Below are 23,284 nucleotides of genomic sequence, written 5' to 3'. Positions count from 1 at the left end.
GGCTAGAGAAAATAAGTATAAGAAAAATTAGAAGAACAAATAAAGTAGGATAAGGATAAGAACAACAACATTCAAACGACACAGTTAAAAATGTAACTGCATGTACAACTTGCACAAATTGCACCTTAATTGTAAGCAGAGATTAATTTGGATTCAGAATGAAAATGTGTGCAAATTAATCATCCCACAATCAAAATGAAGGAAGGAAAGGTCAATACCTTAACAACACCAGAAATTGACTCTTACTTCACTGTGTAAGACTTGATTTAAGCTTATGTGCTCAATATACAGCCACCATCACCACTGTAGCAACTATCCCTATTGTATGTCATTCAGCCACTTCCTTTCTAATTTGTATTCTTCCACATATCTGCAGATCTTCCCTACCATGACAAACTGCTACTTTTCACATGCATCTTACAAAATGTAAAAAAAATATAATACAGTTAAAGACTACGCACAGGAATATGAAAGATTGTTAACTGTTAATTGTTACAAATTGGATTCACTTGCTGGCAAATGTAACTGCGGTCCAGATGAAGAATTCATCTTTTGAGTGGGAATTTATCACTAGCATAAAGCTACATTACTAACCCTGGAGTAAGGAAAAAGAGGGCATGTGTCAGAGAGGACTATCTTTTTCACCTTCTTGCTTTGATGCAATTTATCCCCTAAGCAGGAACTGCAAATCATATCAAACTGTGTCAAATTATATGAAGTAACTGTATGGTTTATTTATTGCACTTTGATATATAACGAACACTCCAACATGCAAGAATTACAGATAACGAGGCCAGAAACAACTATGTGTGTCACCTACTTTGTCCTGTTGCTCCCAACAGACTTTTGCTCATGCATTATCTCATCAGTTTATGTGTACACAAATACATGTTCACACATTCGAAAGATAGTATTACTACTAAACTGTAGTTTGGGAAATGGCCTCAAGTTGTGCCAGGGGAGGTTTAGATTGTATATTAGGAAAAATTTCTTCATCGAAAGGGTTGTCAAGCACAGGGAAGTGGCTGAGTCACCATCCCTGGAGGTATTTACAAGACGTGTACATGTGGTGCTTAGGGATATAGTTTAGTGGTGGCCTTGGCAGTGTTAGGTTAATGGTTGGACTCAATGATCTCAAAAGTCTTTTCCAACCTAATGATTCTGTGAATTGGGTTCAAAAGACAATAGTGACATTAGTTCAACTGCTTTGTTTATGAAATTGTTTGCTTTTTCTTAAACTTACTCATCCAAATACAAACGTCAGGGTACTGTTGATTTTGCTTATTCCTAGTGGAACAGAAAAGAAAAAGCAATAATTTGATATAACTTAAAAATTGAACCTGGAAATATTTTGTGAAAAAATTGAAGTTATTCATGGTATCAGCATGAAAAATGCAGTTCTGTTACCATAATTCTGTTCAGATGTAGGGCATTTATAGCACTTGTGTCCAAGCTGTAAATAGATGACATATTAGTGCATCAAGCCAATTTAAATTACTGCAGTGGGTAAGTAACTGGGAGCACTGACATTTCACATAAATTGAGTGGGTTCTCAAGAGTCCTGTAAATATAAAAAGCTATTTAGATCCAGTTTATATAGTAGCTCACTTTTTTCCCTGTTTCACCCTATCACATATCAAAATTATTTATACCATCATTAATGCTTTCTTTTTGTTAAAACAGTATTTTTCTTCTAAAGATTAATTTACTTCCACTACAGCAACACACAGTAAAAGTTCTTAGAAACACTGCAAAAAAGTGTTCCAAGAGGTGACAGCTGACTGGAAAACTATAATGGAATTTTGCTAGAAATATCAGTTTGGGAAACTTTTGTTCATCATATCCCAGCAACCCCTAGTCAGACCTTTGGAAGAAAAGAAAAAAAAAAGAGAGATGGCTGATGTCCTTCTGCACTGCTATTGTGAAATCTGGAAATCTCATCAGCAGGATGCTCGATTTTTATTGCTGCACTACTCTAATGATGGCAGTAATCATTGCTCCTGTTTCATTCTCCTAGTGCCTTGTTCTTCCAACAAATGTCTAGAATTTGACTTCTTCAAGGCTGCCCTAAACTAAACACATCCTTTCGAACATCTTATTGTTCTTATTTCCTTCCCCAGTAGGGAAGAAAATTCTAGGGAATATAGCACAAACAGCACCTTTTCGGTGATTGCGAAAGATGGTCTCAGGAGTTTCAGAGAAGCTTGTGGGAAGACCTATGAAGTGAGGCTCCCCAGTGGTTAAGGGAAATTGCCTCACTGATGGAAAGGCTGAAGTTGGAAGGGAGCTCTGGAGACCATCGTGGTAATTGGAATGTCCTTATCTTCTCACAGTGACAACTGGAAAAAGCTCAAAGCAGGGTCAGTCAGGGCAGGTTGTCCGAGACCATGTCCAGTTGGGTTTTGAATATGCTTGCAGACATTTGTTTCTAGAAGGGCTATGAATACAAGATGCCTCTCTAATTTAATATAGTCACTTGACCAACTTCGCAATAGGAAAATACCAGTTTAGGTGTATTGTAACCTTTACTACCACCAAATGCAAGCAATAGTTGGTAGGTTTCATATGGAGTTTTAGGATTTTTTCCCCCTGCTTATATCAAAGGCAACAACATTCTTATGCAGTTGAAGACTGTATCTTGGCTTCAATTCTCCCTGATGACCTATGAAGGAAGAGACAGCATTTTGGCCTTATTTGTCAAGACATGAGAATACTAAGTACTGGATTTAACAGTGAATTTGGGCATTTTATCGAAATGAAACAATTCTATGTTGGTAATTTCATTAATGAGAGCTCTGTATTCAGAAGTATGGTAAAGGCCAAAAAAATTCAGAACCTTATTATACTTATCTTCCAGAATGTAAGCCCCATTTGTGAACATGCAATTTACAGTGATTAGGTGTATGAGGGCATTGCTATTGAGTTTACAGAACAGTTAATTTGTAAAATAGAACCAATATAAATTTGCTTAGGAATGAAAGGATTAAGTGAACACCCACTAGATGGTGTTCAGTTACTGCATAGGGTGACCTGGGCTCGTTACAGCTCTAGCTCCTATTCTGCTTTGCAGCAGACTTTTCTTGATATTCGTGTAAGAGGGAAAAAAGGGATGAAATCACCCTTTTCACTAGAAATTTGGAAATGCTTTAGTAAATTAATTACCACCTATGTTGAATGTGGGTAAGTGGAATTTCTAGAACATATAACTAATCTAAACAAAAGAAAGTACACAAGATTGTTTTGGATCCACTTAATAATATTCTATGGTTTTACTCAAGATAACTTGTAATTATGCAATTGGTGATATTACCCATCTGTTCCTCAACCTCCCAAGCTCTCCTGACATCATCCATTGAAAGAAGAGGGTGAATAAACACTCACCAAAGAAACATTCATTTTGCTATTAGTTTTATTAAAAGGATGAACTGAATTGCTGGGTATCTATTGTAGTAGAACCTAATGCATCACTTCCTTTTTCAGCAGAACTGTAATAATTGCAGCTAATATCCTTTAGTGATTAGTGAATCAGCATAAGGGGAAAAAAAAGAATAAAAGTGCTATTTTAGGGGATGAGACTTTTGGCATAGGTGCAGTACTATAGCACTTCAGATATTTTAGATTCCTGGAGATTACAGGGATGACTAGTGATAAAGGGAATTGCTATTCAGAGCTGAATTAAGCTGATCCTGTCATGTCAGAATTTCCAGAAGGAACTGTTTCCCTTTATAAGGCTCTGAAGTGCAATCTTACATGAAAATTTTAGGAAGGCCATTTGAATGCAGATGACCCCAGTGATGACATTACTTTTTCCAATTGCCACCGTGAGAAGATAAGGACATTCTAATGACCATGTTTGGGAATTTTCCTACAGATGACTCTGCCTACTGCTTTGGGCATTTCACTGATCCTGCGCAGCCCTACTTCATTATTTCCATAACTCTCCAGGTTCAGGCATTGTTGCAATCTCTAGCTTTCCTTCTTTCCTTCTTTCCTTCTTTCCTTCTTTCCTTCCTTCTTTCCTTCCTTCCTGTGCTTAATCAGAGTTCCTTTCAGTGGCTGACTTGCTTTCCTTCAGTTGATGGTCCACGTCATTCTCGCTTTTACCTTTAAATTAGCCAGGAGTTTCTTTCTACTTCTAAGATTAGCTCATTCTGTTATTAGCACATACAGAAGCTCTGAGCAAACCAGTAACAGCCCCCGCCGAGTCTGACTTGTTTATACATCATTAACATCTGTCACATAGCAATTAACAGATGTTTGGGAAGTTTTCCTACAGCAGGGGTTCCAAGGGTATGTAAGTGATAACAGAATGCTCCTGTTTCTAAGCTAAGAAAGGTTTATCCCATTTTTGCCACACAAAAAGACTACTGGAGCAATCTAGTTTTGGCTAGTTTCTGAGAGTACCAGAATGAAGAAAGTTACATAAACCTAATTTGAAATGTTGTCTTTATTCAGAAGATAAGGTGGTAGTGGAAGGAGGAACAGGATCATGGAAAGTCTGGGAACTCCCCTAAAGATCAGAAAGAACTAAAGTAATGAGAAATAGAAGAGCTTAAAACCAGATGTTAATTGTACCTTATTGCAGTGGCCAAAATGGTTTGGTTAATTGCAAGTTAGAAAAAAATAAATGCTGCCAATAGTATGTTTAATAATAAATTACTGACATGATATCCATCAGCCTTCCCTATTAGTAGAAAAGAAAGTCTCGTGCGTGCATTAGAACACCTCCTGCGCTCTAAGGGTTCAACTTTGGAGACTGAATAAGAGAAGCAAAGATAAGCTGTCTCTTGATCCTGTGACTTCAAACTCCTCACATTCTAAAGAAAAAACTTTGGCAGAAAGAAAAAAAAAATCTAGACAAAGAAGATCAATAGTCTCTTCCAAAAACTGCAGTTATTCTTTTCTAGAGTTGTCTTATTTCCCCAGGAAAAAAGCTTTCTCCTCTGAATTCAAATCATCTGATGAAGCAAACCTCAAAAGTACATTTGGCTTTACTCTGGCTTTAATTTTATATTCATGTTTTCTAAAGAATTCTGATCTTATTAAGCACCAGAGGAAACACTGTATTAGGTCTATCAAACCAGAAATAAAACAGGAATATTTGTTCAGTAAAGATAACGGAGGAGACAAATCTAAAAGCATAAATACACTTTACATCAAAATTCCCACTAACATATTCTCATTTAACTTGTATCAGCCTTCAGTATACCTGGCTTCTGTGTCCACTGCCTCTAATTATCCTTGCATTATCTCCATCCTGCCATACTCAGCTTCTCTGACAAAATTAGTTGCTCCTCCAAGAGTAATCTTGGGCTGAAAAAATGATCAACTTTTCCTGTTCTGTGCAAAGGTGTACATTACCTGGGGGCATCAAGCCCTTAACCTCCCAAAAGGATATTCTTTGCCAGATCTCTCTTTTTCTTTGTCCTAATCACAATTCTGTGTTTACATTAAAACTTTCTTCACCTAAGAAGAAAATCATTTGCTCTACTGTATACCCTCAGCGTAGCAGACACATGGAGCTACGAATGAAGACCAAAGCACCTACAGTGCTGGAAGCTGTTCTGCATGTAACAAGTGTAAGTAAAGCACAGGCTAAATGAGTTTAAGTGTTTTGCTCTAGTGAGCATTGCTTTGTACCATTTTTCTCCTTGCCTGAAGCTTCAGTTTGACAATTCAGATGTTTCAGCAACAGTATTAATTTAAAAAGTTCCTGACTTCAATCCTTGTTCCATCCCTTAGGCTGTGTAGTGATTGCTCGCTCATTGTGCTGCAAGCCAGGGAATGAAGCAGGCTTTATAAGAAGAAATCAAATTCAGAAATGCATGGAATAAAGCTACTTACATGAAGCTGTGGAATGGATGGCCTCACACAGGCAGAGGAGATAAAAATAAGCTTCGGTTTGCTTAACCTAACAAGACTAGCACTAAGTGGTAATATAATTATCTATAATGCATCATGGGGTTAAGATTCAAATGGAAAAAAACCCCTATTTTAGGTAATGGGAAATGTTGTCACAAGAGCAAGTGGGTTTAAACAGACAGTGATTAATTTTAGGTTGGATATCAGAAGTTTTCAAGGAACAGAGGAGATGCTGTGTCACCATTTTCCAATATAAGCAGTGGTTACAAATGATTTCAAATTGAGCATGAAAAAATTATAAAAGTTCTATATTTTACATTTTTAAACTGCTAAAATAGAAGTTGACTTTTAGAATATATATGATAAATTTTGACATACTTAGCCACGAAATGCTAAAAACAAGTGCTCACCCTAATAGAGAATACAAATCCTTAAAAACACATTACAAGATATTACATGTTAACTTAGGTGAGCTGTGGTAATAAATACAAGTGTTCTTACAATGGTACGACTAAGCTGATATCCTTTTTCCTCCTTGCAGCAGTACTGGACATAAAGAATAGGGACTGTCCTCCTGAAATCAGCATTTATTGTAACTGCAGAGGAAAGAGATTGAACTGAAATTTGAATCAAATTTTAAGTAGGCTCTTTACAATTCTCAAAGTGGGTGCAAATGAAAAGCAAACAATAGGTGGCTTTCTTTTAGTGAAAGAGTAAAGTCATTTTATGTTGCCCACTGTACTTCTAAATTGACCATACTGGTTTAAGAGCCCCTCTTACGTTTTCAACAGCAGAGACTGCCTTTACCACCATACACATCACAAAAAATGTTGTTCTTTCCTGCTAAATAGTCACTTTCTTTTGCCAATTTGAACAAAGCCAGAGAAGCTGATGAAATTTTTGAACATTAGGTTTTATATTTTCTCTCAAGAAAGTGACAGCAAACCAGAAGTGAGTTCTCACATTCTTATCACCAAAAAATCCATGGAGAAGAAATAATTGCTATGTCAGGATATGGGTGACTGTTCAGAAGTGGTCAGACACAGTAAATAAACACAGTCCCAATGGAAAAGTAGATGTCCATCCACATGAGACAAAATGACTAATTTTAGTATTCTCTATTATAAGAATCTGCCCGGTCAGGCACACAACTGTTTGGATCCAGTCCACAGTTAAGAACAAACACACCTCACTCTTCCCCAGGAAAATCAAAACCAAAAAACATTTGGAGAGGAACAAAAAAAGACAAAAGTCATCTGTTTTCTGGAACTGGCAGTTTCTGCAGTGGGATACGTGCCTGACTTAGCGCTTGCCCATACCAATGCAGCAGCAAGACTCCACTGTCCCAGTAGTTCCAGCAGTATCAGAGGTATTGGTGCAAGGGACATGAATTCAAGACTTGAAAAGAAGACTAGCACTTGGAAAATGAGCTGTATCATACTGAAGACTTCAAATGTCAGCTTTTCTGAAAGACAACTGAACTAGTCTGGATACAGTCCAACAGCAGCTGGCTTGGCCATGTTTTATATTCAAATTTCATACAAGGAGCCCATGTTTTAATTTTTATTAAGCCAGGTAGGATTTCAGCTCTTGGTGAACAAAGTCGGAGGATACAGGTGTTTTCTATATACTGATAAGCTAACTAGAAAAACCAAGAATGGCCAATTAGGATGCATTTGGACCTAGTAATGATGCTGAACTACCTTTTGTTTGGTAAGAACCAAGGCAGAACTTCTTGGAAAACGTGCTATCGTTTGTTAGCTATGGCTGAAAAATCCTTATGCTTTCAGGTGCACAAGCCTTTTCCAGGTCTGAGAGGAAAGATATTTAACTACAGACCTAGCCAGCAGAATGACCAGGTGCTCGCCGGCATTATGGATGGTGGTGTGAGGACCAGAGCTCTCTGATGGACTGGACAACGTTGGAAGATTGATTTGATTACCAAGAGTTGGCTCTCGGCTCTCTGCAGTAACGAAGCCGGTAAGCCCAAGAGAGGGCACTGCCATGTAAGCAGGTGGCTCTAACAAGAGAAACCTGTGTGTTTTATACATGGAAAAAAGTCTTTGAGCTTGGTATTTGCTTTTGTTTCCCCGTAGATGAGAAAGGCTACTGAGCGCAATCTGTGCTATAACCCACTGCAGGTGCAGGGCTGGGGAGTAAAAAAAGAGAGCATAACCCGGGTACTTTCTCCCTCAGGAAATCGATGCCAGTGTTTTCCAAACAGGGAGCAGTGGAACTTCTCAAAAGTCTCCCTGGAGACTCCAGCCATTTGGCAAGTAGGGACAGCTCTTCTCATCTACCAAAGCAGGCTGCACACCTTGCCTCCCATTATTGCCTAGAAGGAAAGTGATTGATATTCTATGGTTCTACCTTAGATATTCTAAAAAAATCCCATAATGTAACATTTCTTATGAGAACATGCAGGGGAAAAAATCAAGTCTATATCAACATTACTCAAAAAAGGATAAATCATATGACTAACATAATAAAAAATCAGCGTTGGCCTAAGGAGAAGCACAGAACCATCAGCACCAAAAGAGTTACAAACAACTGAAAATGTGAGGCTAGAACGCATGCTAGATTTTGGCAGGAGCCTGACCTGCACTCCTGGCACCTGCTATCATCCACTGAGGGTCCGCCAGATCCTCATCAGTTCTAAATATCTGAATGCAATCCAAGGAATTTTAAAAACAGATTGTACTTCTTAGGTACAAACCAATACCTGTCTGTGTTAAGGACATATGTTGCAAGAAATTAAAATACATTTAAGAGTGATAAAAATTCATTGAGTCTGATTTTCACGCTACATCTGTAAAGACTTAATTGCCAGTTAAGCAGGATGTTTCAGAACTGATTAAATTCCACTGAATTTATTAAAAAAATAATACTGAAGTAATCTGTCAAAAAGTATTCAGAACGCGTGGCAGAAAAAATCCCAGAGATATTTTCTGTGGTATGATGACAGTATGTTATAATTGTAGTTGAAATAGTGTGTGGTGTTCTACAAAAAGAAAAAACCTTTACAAATAGGAAAAATATTCAGAGACCAAGAATGATTGTACGAATTCTTGAAATTTGCTCATATGTATAAAAAAAAAAAAGTGACTTCTCTGTTAAGTATTTTAAATATCACAGTAGCATGTCACAAAACTGGAATACTTGACTAAAGCAGAAACTGTTGCAAGACTTCTGAAATTCTAAGGCAGCCGATGTTTATACAACAAGCAGACTCCTGTTATTAATAACGAGATCTTTCCATTACTTGTACTACAAGTATTCTGTATGTGGACAATATATTTTCATTCGTTTCAAGGAATCTGTTTTCCATTCAGATGCCATTAAATAACCAATAACTTTCACACTTTAAATAACTAAATCCTTCAAGATGTGTGTTGAGACCACTTGCCTCTTGCTTGCAACTGTGCTGAAGCCTGACCAGTTTTATTATTGATACTATTTTTGTGCTGAGTTTTAAAAAATTGCTTTCATTCACTGAGAAGTTGCAATATATCTTTTCATTAACAATTGTTTTCCAGAAAGCTAAATAGCTAGTAATGTATTTTCAAAACATAACATCTTGCCAAAGTTTTTACCTAGTCAGTAAGCACTGCAGTCAATCAAGATAAGAACTCTGATTCTGCGTCATTCTCCAGCTAGTCAGCAATGCCACAAAGGGAAAAAGAAGAATTAATCACAACAAAGCCACAAGCTTATTATAGCCTTACTGTTGTCTCATGCAGACATAACCACAAAAATATAACTGTAATTGATACAATCTCAGTATAATTTTAAGGATCAAAAATACATTTTTTCTGTTTGACCTTATAAAGAATGTATCCTAGGTACCTTCAGCACTGTCTTGTAACATGGAAATGGAACAGGGGAAAAAAAGGACACCTTCCCTCTGTGCAATGACATGCTAAAACCTGCTTCTTCTTAAGTCATTTTGCTCCATCGTTCCCTTTCCTCCAAGGAACTCCACCGCTCAGTCCTTTCTCCTGCTCCCCCATCCGACCGTGCATGCTTCCTCACTGCTGCAGCGCTGGAAGCCAGCTCTCGCCTAACACCTCTGCTCTCTTTGCAGCACCTCTTGCCTCTGTTTCTAAGACTCTGGATCTAACAAGTTTTTCTGAAAAACAAGAGCAAACAAATACATCAGTGCAGTGGCCAGTGGTTAATACACCAAAAACGCAGCCTGGCCAACAGACCAGATTTGATTGCTGTGGGGGGAAGACCCCATTTCCCCTCAAGAATCCCATCTCTGATTGTGTTATGTAGTACCTTGTGATGCAACCGCTACAAAAATGCATTAGTCTTTATTTTGATTTCACAACAAAGCTTATGCCCAGACATAAATACACATTATTAAGATTACAGGAATTTCTGCTGTATTTTTACTGTTTCTAGATAAAGAACTATTTCCCTTCAAATAATTTTTTAGATAAACCAGTCCCATGAAGATCACGAGTGTTGTATCAGACAGCCTATGTAACTAAGTTATCAATGTCAACATACTATTGCTGAGGAGAAAAGAAGAAAAAAATATAATCTTATTTATCTTATCTATTTACCAACAATTGGCTGAGGCATAACATTTTATCCAAAACGATCTAACATTTTATCCAGAACATAAATTTTAATGTTGTATTTGGACACTTAAGGGAAAAGGCCAAATGTATACAATATGCTACTTAAAAGACTTTCTTAGGGTTGTGGTAGGATTTCCTAACACTGTTTGGGTGATGACAGATAGCTGAAGATGAAAAATTCACAGTATGGACGGGTTACAGAAGCAGAAATTTTCAGCAATCTGCTTATCTTTGCTTATGTATGCAGATCCCTCAACAGGAACACTACTTTCTTTCACTCATAACCCCACTTTAAGAAAAGAGTAAACAATGATGACTAAGCAGCTTTGGCTAAAAATGGCTGATTTAATTTCATTTTTCCAAAATTCAGAAGAGATTCATATAATGGCCTCAAACCATCATGCTGCTGCTTTGCTGTTGCTTTACTTTACCTTCCATCTAGCACTGGGCAAGGGGTCATCTCTGTCCTGCACATCCCAGCTTGCAGAGTTCTCTACTGTGTTTGGAGGATTTAAGGAACAACAACATATCAGTGCTAAAAAAATACTAAATGCAGAGATAGAGAGAAAATGATCTCTTTGTTAACACCTTAGAAATTCAGAAGGATTGAATTCTGTTTCCAGCTGTGCCAATGGCTCCCCGTATAACATTTCAATCCTCACTTCCCATATGGAGCTTCACCACTTAGACAAGCTTAAATCTTAGTCTTTGACTCTGAATCCTAGGTTTTAGATCTGACACTCATGCATGACTCACATCAGTCTGATTAGTTATTGTACATGAAATTCAGGTCAAAATGAAGACACTGAAGTACAGGCATCTGAACTCCCACTAGAGGCAAAAACTCAACATCCAGAAACAAGACGACTGACTCAGCTCATTCTGAAGTGCACATTTACCGGCTGGTCCCACCGACTGCACCAGCCATGATCTCCACTAAGGACAACGGAGAACTCCGTTTTCTAGCCATCGCAGTCTTGCACCGTATGCTTTCCTCAGATTCATTCACAGTTGTGACCATGCTGACGCTGTAGTAGCATGAAGCCACATGTCTTATCAAACCTGCAAACACACCACAACCTTGCGCCAACCTCATTTTCACAGAAAATTTAACCAACTCCAATAACTTCTCCCAGCAAACTTAAAACACACTAATACTCACTGTCAGGTAGGACTCTACTGTGGAAATACTGCCTGTGGCACACTGATGCCACAGAACACAGGAAAATCTGTTTTACCTTTTGGAAAGGACCACTGGTAAAGTAGTGGTTCAGGATGTGAAGATGCTATGATACATTAAATCTGGACCGAGTACATACAGAGGATCAAGATCTTTATTTACCAGGTACCAATTGTTATCAGACAAGCTAACCTGAATGTATTCTACTTGAAAGAAGAAAGTATTTCTGAAGCAGAATAATCTCCAGAAAAATGAACTGTATTGGGTTTGTGTGGCAAGGTTTTGGTAGCAGGGAGGCTACAGAGGTGGCTTCTGTGAGAAGCTGCTAGAAGCTTCCCCCCATGTCTGACAGAGCCAATGCCAGCTGGCTCCAAGATGGACTCGCTGCTGGCCAAGGCCGAGCCCAGCATCAACAGTGGTAGCACCTCTGGGGTAACAGAGTTAAGGAGGGGAAAAAGCCACCAAGAGCAATTGCAGCCAGCGAGAGGAGTGAGAAGATGTGAGAGAAACAACTCTGCAGGCACCAAGGTCAGTGCAGAAGGAGGGGCAGGAGGTGTTCCAGGCACCGGAGCAGACATCCCCCTGCAGCCCCTGGTGAAGACCATGGTGAGGCAGGCTGTCCCCCTGCAGCCCATGGAGGATGATGGGGAGCAGAGATTCCACCTGCAGCCCATGGAGGACCCCACGCCGGAGCTGGTGGAGACACCTGAAGGAGGCTGTGACCCCGTGGGAAGCCCACGCTGGAGCAGGCTCCTGGCAGGACCTGTGGCCCTGTGGAGAGAGGAGTCCACGCCGGAGCAGGTTTGCTGGCAGGACTTGTGACCCCGTGGGGGACCCACGCTGGAGCAGTTTGCTCCTGAAGGTCTGCACCCCATGGAAGGGACCCACGCTGGAGCAGTTCATGAAGAACTGCAGTCTGTGGGAAGGACTCATGTTGGAGAAGTTCATGCAGGACTGTCTCCCGTGGGAGGGACCCCAGGCTGGAGCAGGGGAAGAGTGTGAGGAGTCCTCCTCCTGAGGAGGAAGGAGCGGCCGAGACAACGTGTGACGAACTGACCACAACTGCCATTCCCCGTCCCCCTGTGCCGCTGGAGGTAGAGAAATTGGGAGTGAAGATAAGCCCGGGAAGAAGGGAGGAGTGGGGGGAAGTGTTTTAAGATTTGGTTTTATTTTTTCATTACCCTACTCTGCTTTGATTGTCAATAAATTAATTTTCCCAAGTCGAGTCTGTTTTGCCCGTGACAGTAATTGGTGAGTGATCTCTCCGTGTCCTTATCTCGACTCACGAACCTTTCGTTATATTTTCTCTCCCCTGCCCAGCTGAGGATGGACAGTGATAGAGTGGCTTTGGTGGGCACATGGTGTTGTGACAGGGTCAACCCACCACTTGAACACAAACACAGTTCGGATTTAATGTCTCGCAAAATCTTCATTTTCTGAAGGATTCTCTATCTGTAGTCCTTTTCTAAATTGAATACAGCTTTTCTCATATATTCTACAACAACGGCACACCAGAGATGATATTTCCATGGAAAAGCTCTAGCACAATATTGGCTGTATAATCTTGAATATGAGCCTAAGTATACACGACTGTTTAAAACACAAATTTTACATGAAGCTGGAAGGGTCATTTAAAAATATTCCTACATTGGAATGAAAATTCAGCATAAGTCAGCTGAGCTTTATCCTTCTTATACCTGCTATCTTAAAAAATGCTAGAATTTCTGATGCAACACAGCAAGTTCATATATTTTATTAGATATTACCAGACATTGAGAAGTTTTTACATCATGATAAGGAGAGCAACAAAACCCACTTTTCCACTAAACTATCATTGCATCAGATATTACAGTTTACATGAATATCCCACAGATTACCCAGAAAAACTTGGCTGGTTTTGCAACGGTTTGCCACACATCCCTGTGGTAGCATTGTTTTAATACAAGATTACGTGGCATATAGCCATGAATCCAAAAAATCCCAACGGTGCATTTATTATGCAGTGCATGAACTGGTACAAAACACTGTCACAGGTGTTTTGTATGGGCACACAAATGCTGTGCCACACCACCACATCTCAGTTACTGTTTGCCACTGTTTATAAAGAGGTGGCTGCTTCCTTCCATAAAATAACTAACGGTAATAGAATTAGGCAAATATTTACAAAGGTAATCCAGTGTGAAACACTGCATGTAAAAGCAAGCAAGTTTTTTTGGACGGTGTCTTTTTTCCTTTAGAGGGTTCTTTACTTTGCAAATATAAAGAACAAAATAAGTCTGTCAGGAAACTGCATTTGTTATCAGCTCATTCTCCTTAGATGGCAGGACTGTAAATATTTTTCTTCATTATCACCCTGACAGTAAATAACTTTGCAGGTGTGATTTAATCAATAGGAATGCCAAGATTTCACAATTTTTGGCCTACCTTAAAGAAAATGAGTAATAGAGAAACCCATGTACCAGGAAGCAAATGAGCAGAACTGGTGAACTAAGGTCTATCAAGCAGGGTTCAAGATCACTTGGGTTGGATGACAGTTGATATATTTGCACTACAGTTCATCTGTTTTCTTATCTGGGAAAGCGTTCTATAATAAATCATAATTTATTGCATGTTTTGCAACCTTGTCAAAGGGCACACCTAAGATTTTTGCTTCAGTAATAAATTCCACCCAACTGCATACAGGAATTCGCTTGACAATCTGGACATAGCTAAAATATTTTGGTATTTTTTAACGTCAGCACTTTTGATCTAGCACCAAGAACCCAACTACTCATCCAGTTTACACAACACCACATTTACTTTCTTCTAAATTGAATTATGCTTAAAAATAAACAGGAGATTTCAAAGTAATTCTCCAATGACAATCACCAGCGAGCAAAAAACCCCAAGGCTGTTGGACAAGGACCCCTATTCCCAACCCATAACTGCTTCTCATCTCTCTTTTTGCTTGCTTTTTGCCCCTTTGGGAGTGTTTATCTCTGAATAGGAATAAAGCAACAGCATGTTGTGATCTACCTCAGCAATACTTCTTGGTGTACACACCTAAATTGCTCATGAGGCTGGTCATATGTTCCTGCCTATTATCTGCAAAAAAGACAACAGAAACAAAACTTCAGAACAGCCTATGGAGTGAGCTAAGACTTCCATATTCTTATAGACAGCAACCAATTGGCAAACTCCATTCATTTGTAAGCAAATATTTGGGAAGATGAATGGTTATTGCCAGGGTGCTTCAAATTTTTCTGAAAGGGGTTTTTTTTTTATTAGTGATTAATCTAAAATAGGTAGAGAATAACCAAATCATTACAGCTTTAATTTCAGCATTATAAGACTCACCATTTGTATGAAGTATCACATCTTAAAATTCTATCTCAGTATGCCAGGAAGTGAAGGACTTTTTAGGATTAGTGGTGGCATTTCTGTTTTCCTTTCTAAAACCACTGTTCAGGGTGAAAGGGAATTAATTCTATGATATAAGCAGAAAGTTTTAAAAAATAATTGCTGCTTTGCTATGAAGTTCATGATCTTGTTATACTCTGAATATACGTGGACAGATGCTTGAGATAGGTCAGTTTATTTTTCTCGTAGGAAACTCTTCTAAACACAATGAACAAACCACTGCCTTTAAAATACTTAAATCACTGTATTTCTCTGCCAACATATGCTATGTCTGTTTGTAGTTATAAGAAAACCTAAAATCCCAAGCAATATGACTTAAAGAGAAGTGCTTATGCTACTGGCCAAAGAACCCACACCAGTGATGTTTAAAAAATTGTTTAGGAGCATTAGATTCAAATACTAACATTTTTCTACGAATTGTCCATGATGCTATTGTTGTAAGCCTGACCTCAATTTGAAATGCTAAATATGCAAAGTGCAAAATTAAATAGTGCAAAGATTTTTTTTTGTTCACGTGTTTTTTTCTTGTCATTATTTTTTCTTTTCTGTTTAACGCTGTTTCCTACTCATATTAGCAAAGTAACTGAAATTAACTTGGCTGCATTACAAATAAATCTTACCCACATACCACTTAATTAAAAATCTGCACGTGTACTATTATAGTTGGAGTAACCAATTAATATGTATGAACTGCTAAGACTGAAAAACACTTATTTCTCTAACCTTGCTTTCACAGACAACTGTCTGAAACCCACACCTTCAAAACTGAAAATTTCAGTATTCGCTGTCTCTCAGTGTTTCAGGCTGGAAAACTCAAAAGAAAATTCCTTCTAGGTTTTTAACTTAATGACCTAAGTTTTGAAGGGGAAAGAACTCTTTCCATTAGCCCTATATTAAAAAAAAAAAAAAGTTATTTTGAGAGTGTCCACGACTCTCAAGGTCATAAAGTCCTTCTAAGGATTTATATTCAGCTTTGTATAATATTAGAAATTGTGTGTCAGCAGCGAAGCCATGTATGCTTATCATCTATATATTTTTGGCAGACACAAGAAAACTTCTTTTATTACAGATTCTTGTGTCCTATTCTTTGACCACCTGCAGCTCAATAAGCTCAGTTCTGCCCCAAGTTTCCCACAGACATCACAGTGTGTTCAGGTCTCTTGTCTCTCAAGTCTTTCCACATTACCTTGAATTCCCTTCTGTATTTCCTGCTCAGTACCCCCAAGTCGCTTGGATGTTTGCTGCTAGCTGGGCAATGGCTTTTGCTAGACAACAGGCTCTCCTGGTCAGTATGTGCAGACTGCAGTAGAAAATGATCAAAGTTTGGATTTCCCCCTTTCCCTCAGCAGACGTATTAACAGAGTATTTGTCCTCTGAATGGCAGCCCCCTCTGAAACTGGGAGAACTTAACCTTTCTAAAGCAAAAAAAAATTATTTAGAAAGCTGTAAAAGCCAAATTTTTGGATAAACAACTTATATTGTTTCTAAAAATCACTCTAACGTGGAAATTACAGAAGATGATACAAAGATAGATAACAAAAGCTTAAGGAATGGGGCAGTTAATGAGGGCAGAAAACCAGAAAGAAAGGAGGACAACCTATGCACTTTTTATTTGTGTGCTGGTCCTATCTGCTCCTCAGAAAGCATGGTTTTAAAAGTACTTTTTAAAAAACATGCATGTGATTTTGATTTGTTCTTAACTAGGTTTTGTATAAACCAGAGGAGATTTGAAACCAGAAACCTAGAGCTGAGCTCAATGTTTTATTACACTCATTCAAGTCACTCCCATCACTGCCTCTTCTAAGAAAGAAGGTCAGAGTACTTACTGGTGAAGTGGGTAGACAGATAACGGGGCCAGGAACGGTATGAACACTAATATATTACAGTCCTACTATTTTCTGTGGCATGTAAGTAATTGAGGAACTACATACTGATCGGAAATGCAAATTATGCAGAGATGTAATGTCATCATCAGGTCACCAGATTTGTAAATCATCAGCCTCACTTCATTGGTGTAAATGGCAGTGGTGCCTGTGAGAATCCGTATGTACAACATTTACAAATTGGCTTCTGCTGATTTATGTCAGATAAAGGATCTTATCTCAGTGATTTGCAAATGACATCTTTAAGGGCACCTGCAATTCTTTTCCTTCACAAATACAATGATGAGAAAACAACTTACGTTCAACTTGATCAAACATTACTGAGAACAAGAAATCTCTTGGTGTCATGTAATATTCTCCTTCATATTCCAATGATGCAAAATGCATGAAGCGATACTTCCGAAGACACAGTCTTTCGTCCCTTTCCCCATTAATGACATCTTCCTTCTGAAACAGAGAAAAAAATCCATGCAGAAAGATGGTTGCATTTGTAGACCAACTCTGAAATTGGAAAGAATCCTATACCTGATCTTGATTAACCTCAATGTTTTGTGTAGCCACAACAAGAGACTACCAGGAATTAAAGCTTTTATTGCACAGTCTTTATGAATGACATGCTTATAGGACATTCAAAGTCTTTTTCGGCTTCACTGAGAGCATGCCTTAACACCACAGCTGGGCCAAATGAATGGCTTGGCGTCACCAAAGGCTGCCCTTGTTTCCCATCCCCTGCTCGTGGCCATATGGTCCTGCACCCCCTCGTTTGCCAGCTCTGCTACTTGTTGGACTCTTGCTCAGCCAAATTCAGCTAACTCAACAAACCCCAGTGACCAAACAGCAAATAGTATCTTGCCAGCTTTGTGACTGGCTCAGCAAAGGTTGAAATGTGCTCTGCATCTGTGCAAATGATCCACTCCTGAAGTTAATTACTGAGTTGTGGAACAACTCCTAAGATGGGAGAATTATGATGTAGTTTAAGTATAGGCCTATCTTTCAGAGAAGTTAGAAAAACGGGAAAAGCAATGAAAACACCACCAACAGTGTCAGAGATTGTGTCACCAAACCCAAAGATTCAACTACTCAAGCGATCAAAAACCTTCCAACTCTTTGCCCCTTAAATATTCAGAGCCATACCAATTGACAACACTCTGATGAGCAGTAACAGCACTTACTGGCAGCAAGAGAGGACACAGAAACAGTGAAAGAGAGATGTTTGCATTTTAGGATTTCAGAGATAGTAAGTGACAACAGGAAAACAAGACACTCCAAAATTCAGAACACGCTGTGTGTATTTGAACATTAATCATGGAACAATTTTACCACCAGCAGCGTCACTCAATTTTAGTACTCTTCAAAGATGTCAGGGAAGGAAAAGCAAGAAAATCCAAGGCTAAGTACCAAGATCCCAACTCAAACATACTTGAAACAAGTCTGTAAATAGCAAAATGGATCTGCAGCTAGGTCAGCGCCTGTGGCATTACTCGGTGTGTGATGCAGATGAGTGGGTACAGCCAAGGGTACGGCCTGCTGAAGTGCTGCATCACATCTTCCAGCAAACTATCACTATTCGTTTATGCAGTTTTCAGTTTCTGGATCATTCCTATGGACTGCTTGGCATTTGAGCAGTCCAGTATAGTGCTGGTGTATGCTGCATTTTGCACATTGGGTTACTCCTGAGGCAGGGCAGTGTAAGTGGCTCCTGGTTACACTCAGACCAGCTGCAGGTGCAGTGAGGGTCTCACCAGTTGACAATAAAACACAGGGTCTGCTGTGCCGAGTGTTTTCATGGGGCAAACTGTGGGACCCAGACAGGCAGACAGGATGCGAATAGAGGAGGGGGGAGATCAGTGGGAACACCTCGCTTGGTTTTGCTGAAGTCAGCAGTGGTTACAGCCATACACAAGGTAACAGGCACCCAGTTGCACAGGGTTTTGTTATAAAAATCAGGAACGTCCACAGATATCTGCAAATAGTGTAGCAGGCAATGGGGCATCTGTGTGCTTGTGTGCACACATCCAGGGAGTGGGCAAGTGAAAAGGGAATGGGACTCTCTGAACCATTTAAAAGCTGTGATCAGATTTCTGACACTTTAGTTTTAACTTGCTATTCCTCCAGGACTGGGACCACTAATTCAGTTTCTGCAGAGTTTGAACAATTGCAGTCAAGCGCTAGCAGTCACGTTTCCTCCACCCAGCTGACAACATGCCAGGACTTTGGTATGAAGTGGCAAAGACAGCAGGGGAGCTAGCTGATACAATGAATGTACAAGCTATTTTGAGACGATAGCTTCTAGGTCTCGGCCTGCGCTCTGAAGTTAGAATAAAAAACATCAGGTTTAGTGTCAGGCTTATGAGGCAGAGCAAAGAGATTGAGAACTGCTATTGATATGGGCAGGTCCAAATAACGGGACCCAGTGTGATCTGAGAGTAATGACCAACCCCTTCGATATGAAGCGCTCCGGGAACAGGAAGGTGGACGTCAAGCTGTGGCCAATACCCAGCCCATTGAAGAAAGTGTGAAAAACCAGTTCAGTGGACAATGAGACATCAGAGAAGAGCATGGAGCATTTCAACTTTGTGTCATTAGGCTTCCTTTTTCTCTACCCACCATGGTCCCTAACCAGATATGAGGACCATACATTCATAGGATGCGGGGATCTCAAGACAATGGGTACAACTGGCAAACCTATAGCTATAGCCTGGATACAATTATTACCATCAAGCATAGCCAGCAGGTTGAGGGAGGTGATGCTCCCCCTCAGCTCTGCCCTGATGAGACCCTACCTGGAGTATTGTGTCCAGCTCTGGGGTCTTCACCACAGGAAACACCTGGAGCTCTTGGAACAGGTCCAGAGGAGGGCCACAAAAATGATCGGGGGATGGAGCACCTCTCCTATGAAGACAGGCTGAGAGAGTTGGGGCTGTCTCCGGGGAGACCTTATTGCAGCCTTTCAGTACTTAAAGAGGGCTTATAAAGAAAGATGGGGACAGACTTTTTAGTAGGGCCTGTTGCATTAGGACAAGGCGTAGTGGTGTTAAACTAAAAGAAGGGAGATTTAGACTAGATATAAGGAAGAAATTTTTTACAATGAGGGTGGTGAAACACTGGAACGTGTTGCCCAGAGAGGTTGTAGATGCCCCATCCATGGAAACATTCAAGGCCAGTTCAAGGCCAGGTTGGATGGGGCTTTGGGCAACCTGATTTAGCTGAAGATGTCCCTGCTTATTGCAGGGTGGTTGGACTAGATGATCTTTAAAGGTCCCTTCCAGCGCAAACCATTCTATGATTCTATGATATGACTTCATGATTATATCATACTAAACTTAATTATAGTTCTAAACAGAAGGCTGGAACTTATCATTTTATCCCATGCCTTGCACCTTTGTGTTAGCATTAAGCACTTGTTAACATACTTCACTAAATGATACGAACACCTTGTTATAGTCAATTTTAGTTTCCCCTTGCAGCTTGTTTGCTTCCCCCAAACCTCGGGTTTCAATGAAGGCGGGGGGGAGGGACCAACAAGAAAAAACCCAAAATGATCATAATTTAGAATTAAAACAGTCATACTATGATATGCAAGGAGAATGAGGGCTACTTCTAAGTATCTGAAGCCAAGGTTTGCTTTGTTTTAGATACAACCATATCATTGTTCAGCCTGGAGAAAAGAAGGCTCTGGGGAGATCTAATTGTGGCTTACCAGTACCTGAAGGGGCCTACAGGAAAGATGGTGAGGGACTGTTTATGAGGGAGTGTAGTGACAGGACAAGGGGGAATGGGTTTAAGCTGAAGGAGGGTCGATTTAGATTAAATGTTAGAAAGAAATTCTTGACTGTTAGAGTGGTGAGGCACTGGAACAGGTTGCCCAGAGAGGTTGTGGATGCCCCCTCCCTGGAAGTGTTCAAGACCAGGTTGGATGGGGCTTTGGGCAACATGGTCTAGTGGAGGGTGTCCCTGCCCATGGTAGGGGGGGTTGGAACTAGATGATCTTTAAGGTCCCTTCCAACCCAGGCCATTCTGTGATTCTATGATTCTATATCAATATCACTGCTTTAAGCTTCTTATGTAGTAGGGATCATCATCATGGCCTACAACACAAGCTTCACTGCTGCTGTTCTCTGATTCAGATCTGTACATTCTGGAAAACACTGTTTAAAAATAAATCTAATGTAATGAGAACTTTAGCTTTATTCTTTTTAAAACTTTGGGGGACAAGTGACTCCATAATTGCTTAGTTAACAAGATTCAACAAACATTGCAGATATCAAATGAGTAGTTCATGGTTGCTGGGTATTAACATGCAGCATTCGTATTAAAATCACCTCCTCATAACAACATGAGCAATTTTTGCCCGACGGCAGATTTAAAAAAAAAAAATGGAAAATTGCTTCACAGTTGTTCTTTAACTAAAATTATGGAATGAAAAGTAATCTTTCTGCACAAATACAAAAGTTTAGACAAGAAGAGCTAATCTTACGATATCTTCAAACCAGCTGAATTTTAAAGTTTCTTAAGTCTTGCATTATTTGAATTCTGTCTAAAGCTAAACTTGTTAGAGATATCAAAGCACTGAATTTCAGCAATCCACAATTTTAATTGAAATATATAGGTACAAGTTCACATACTAACTCTGAAAAGTGCCTTGTATTTGGAAGAGAACATAGCCCCATAAGAATTTCAAAAATGCGTGACTAGAGAGTCATCAAGCCCCTTTTTTTTCATGAAACTAGCATCCCTGATTTGCAAAACAGCCTTGGGAATGTGGGTCATTTCTTATGAAAGTCAGCTTCAAATACTAGCACAAATGAGGTGAGCAAACCTTAGGGGATGAAATGCATCAGCTGTGCCATCCCCTACTTTGTTTTCAAAGCTTTTGCAAAATTCCTGACATCCTGTCACAGTATGAGAAGCTCGGCATCTGCTAAAGGTGCTCTGATCCCTTTGGACACCAGCACGAGCTCAGCATGAGCTACGTTAGAGTTCAGCTGCTCAGGTGTAACTGCTTACTACTTCTGAACAGCATGTGGCCCTCAGATTCAAAATTCATGGCACTCCAATGGCAGTAAAACAATTTATACCAGCTACAAAACTGACCTGCCATCTTTATGCTGACAGATATCTTTATTTCTGCTTTCCCCTCCACATTTTTGTATGGTTACTGTGACAGTCTTCACTACATACCACACGAATGTTAATGTTAATGGAAAAAAAAAGACTATGCAACAATCAGGAGTTCTGAAATATAACATGAAAGCAAAATGTTTGCAATTATATCCTATCTCATTATTTTGCACTTTAATTTATAGAGAAGCACAAGGCAGACCTCAGTGAAAGTCTAGGAGAGAAACATGTACAGACCAAATAAAAAACCTATCAAAATATTTCAAAATATAAGTTTTACCCCCTCAACAGTTACGAGAATAAAGACTGAAATTTCCCCAAGTGACTCTGCAATCTACACAAAACCTAAGAAAAAAAAAATCTGAGAATTTTTATTAAAATCATTTTTACTGCAGAACATCTAGAAGCTGAGGGAACTGGGTTTTTCAACCTGGAGAGGAGAAAGTTTCAGGGGGAGCTAATAGCAACCCAACAGTGTCTACGGGGAAGTTAGCAAGATGACTGAGCTGGGCTCTCCACTGGAGCTTCATACAGCTACACCACCAGCACCTCCATTAAACGTGGTTAATTCAGGCTCCCTTTATAACTAGTGGTGAGAATGGCAGTTCCGGAGTGCAGTAACAGGGACTTTTTTAGTTGTCTGGACAGACAGTTCAGAAGACGCAGGGAGGGATACAGCACCACAAAAAAAGCTGACCTCCCTTCACACCAAACACGTTTGCACAATTTTATTGTATAAGAGAATGAAAATCTGGGCAAACGTAACTGGAGAGTAGAAGCTCAGAGGAGAAGAGGTGGTGGCAGACGCGTTACATGCTTCAGCCAGAGCAGAAAGTGCGTAAGGAATATGGAGATTTTTACTGTCCAGAGTGAAGGCAGGTAGCATCAGTGGCCACATACTCAAACAGCACATCATGATGACGTAAGGCCTTTTAATTGCCATTTTTCTCACAACATTTTCCAAAACCAACAATAATACTGTTCAAATGGGTTTAATACCAATTAAGGACTTGAACCTGCTACATCTGGCATCAGAGACTAGAAATTCAGTCAATTTGTAATGACATCAAAAAAGTGATGACTCTTCAGGTGTAAGCCATATAATTTATAATTTGACAAGAACATTCAATACAGTTATTTCTGCAATTTTAATTAAATTGAATGTAGCTGGATGTTTGCCCTTCAGAGATCAGTACTGATGATCTTATTCTTACTTTTCTTAATTTCTTCCTTAAACATACTGCCAGCCT

At 39.5% G+C, this 23,284-nt stretch overlaps 1 protein-coding gene across 1 annotated transcript in view; it reads right to left on the bottom strand.

The window, feature by feature from the left end:
- The window catches only part of MICU2 (mitochondrial calcium uptake 2), a 155,307-nt gene that overhangs the window by 48,942 nt on the left and 83,081 nt on the right, over positions 1 to 23,284 (bottom strand). The window contains exon 2 of the mRNA XM_054813967.1: positions 17,213 to 17,360. Within this exon, the coding sequence (XP_054669942.1) occupies positions 17,213 to 17,360 (148 nt within the window). The remainder of the gene's footprint in view (positions 1 to 17,212; positions 17,361 to 23,284) is intronic.

The sequence above is a fragment of the Grus americana genome, chromosome 1 (assembly GCF_028858705.1).
Source record: "Grus americana isolate bGruAme1 chromosome 1, bGruAme1.mat, whole genome shotgun sequence".
In the NCBI taxonomy this organism is placed as follows: domain Eukaryota; kingdom Metazoa; phylum Chordata; class Aves; order Gruiformes; family Gruidae; genus Grus; species Grus americana.
Note: the sequence above shows the minus strand (reverse complement) of the source record. Positions and strands in the feature narration are given on the sequence as shown.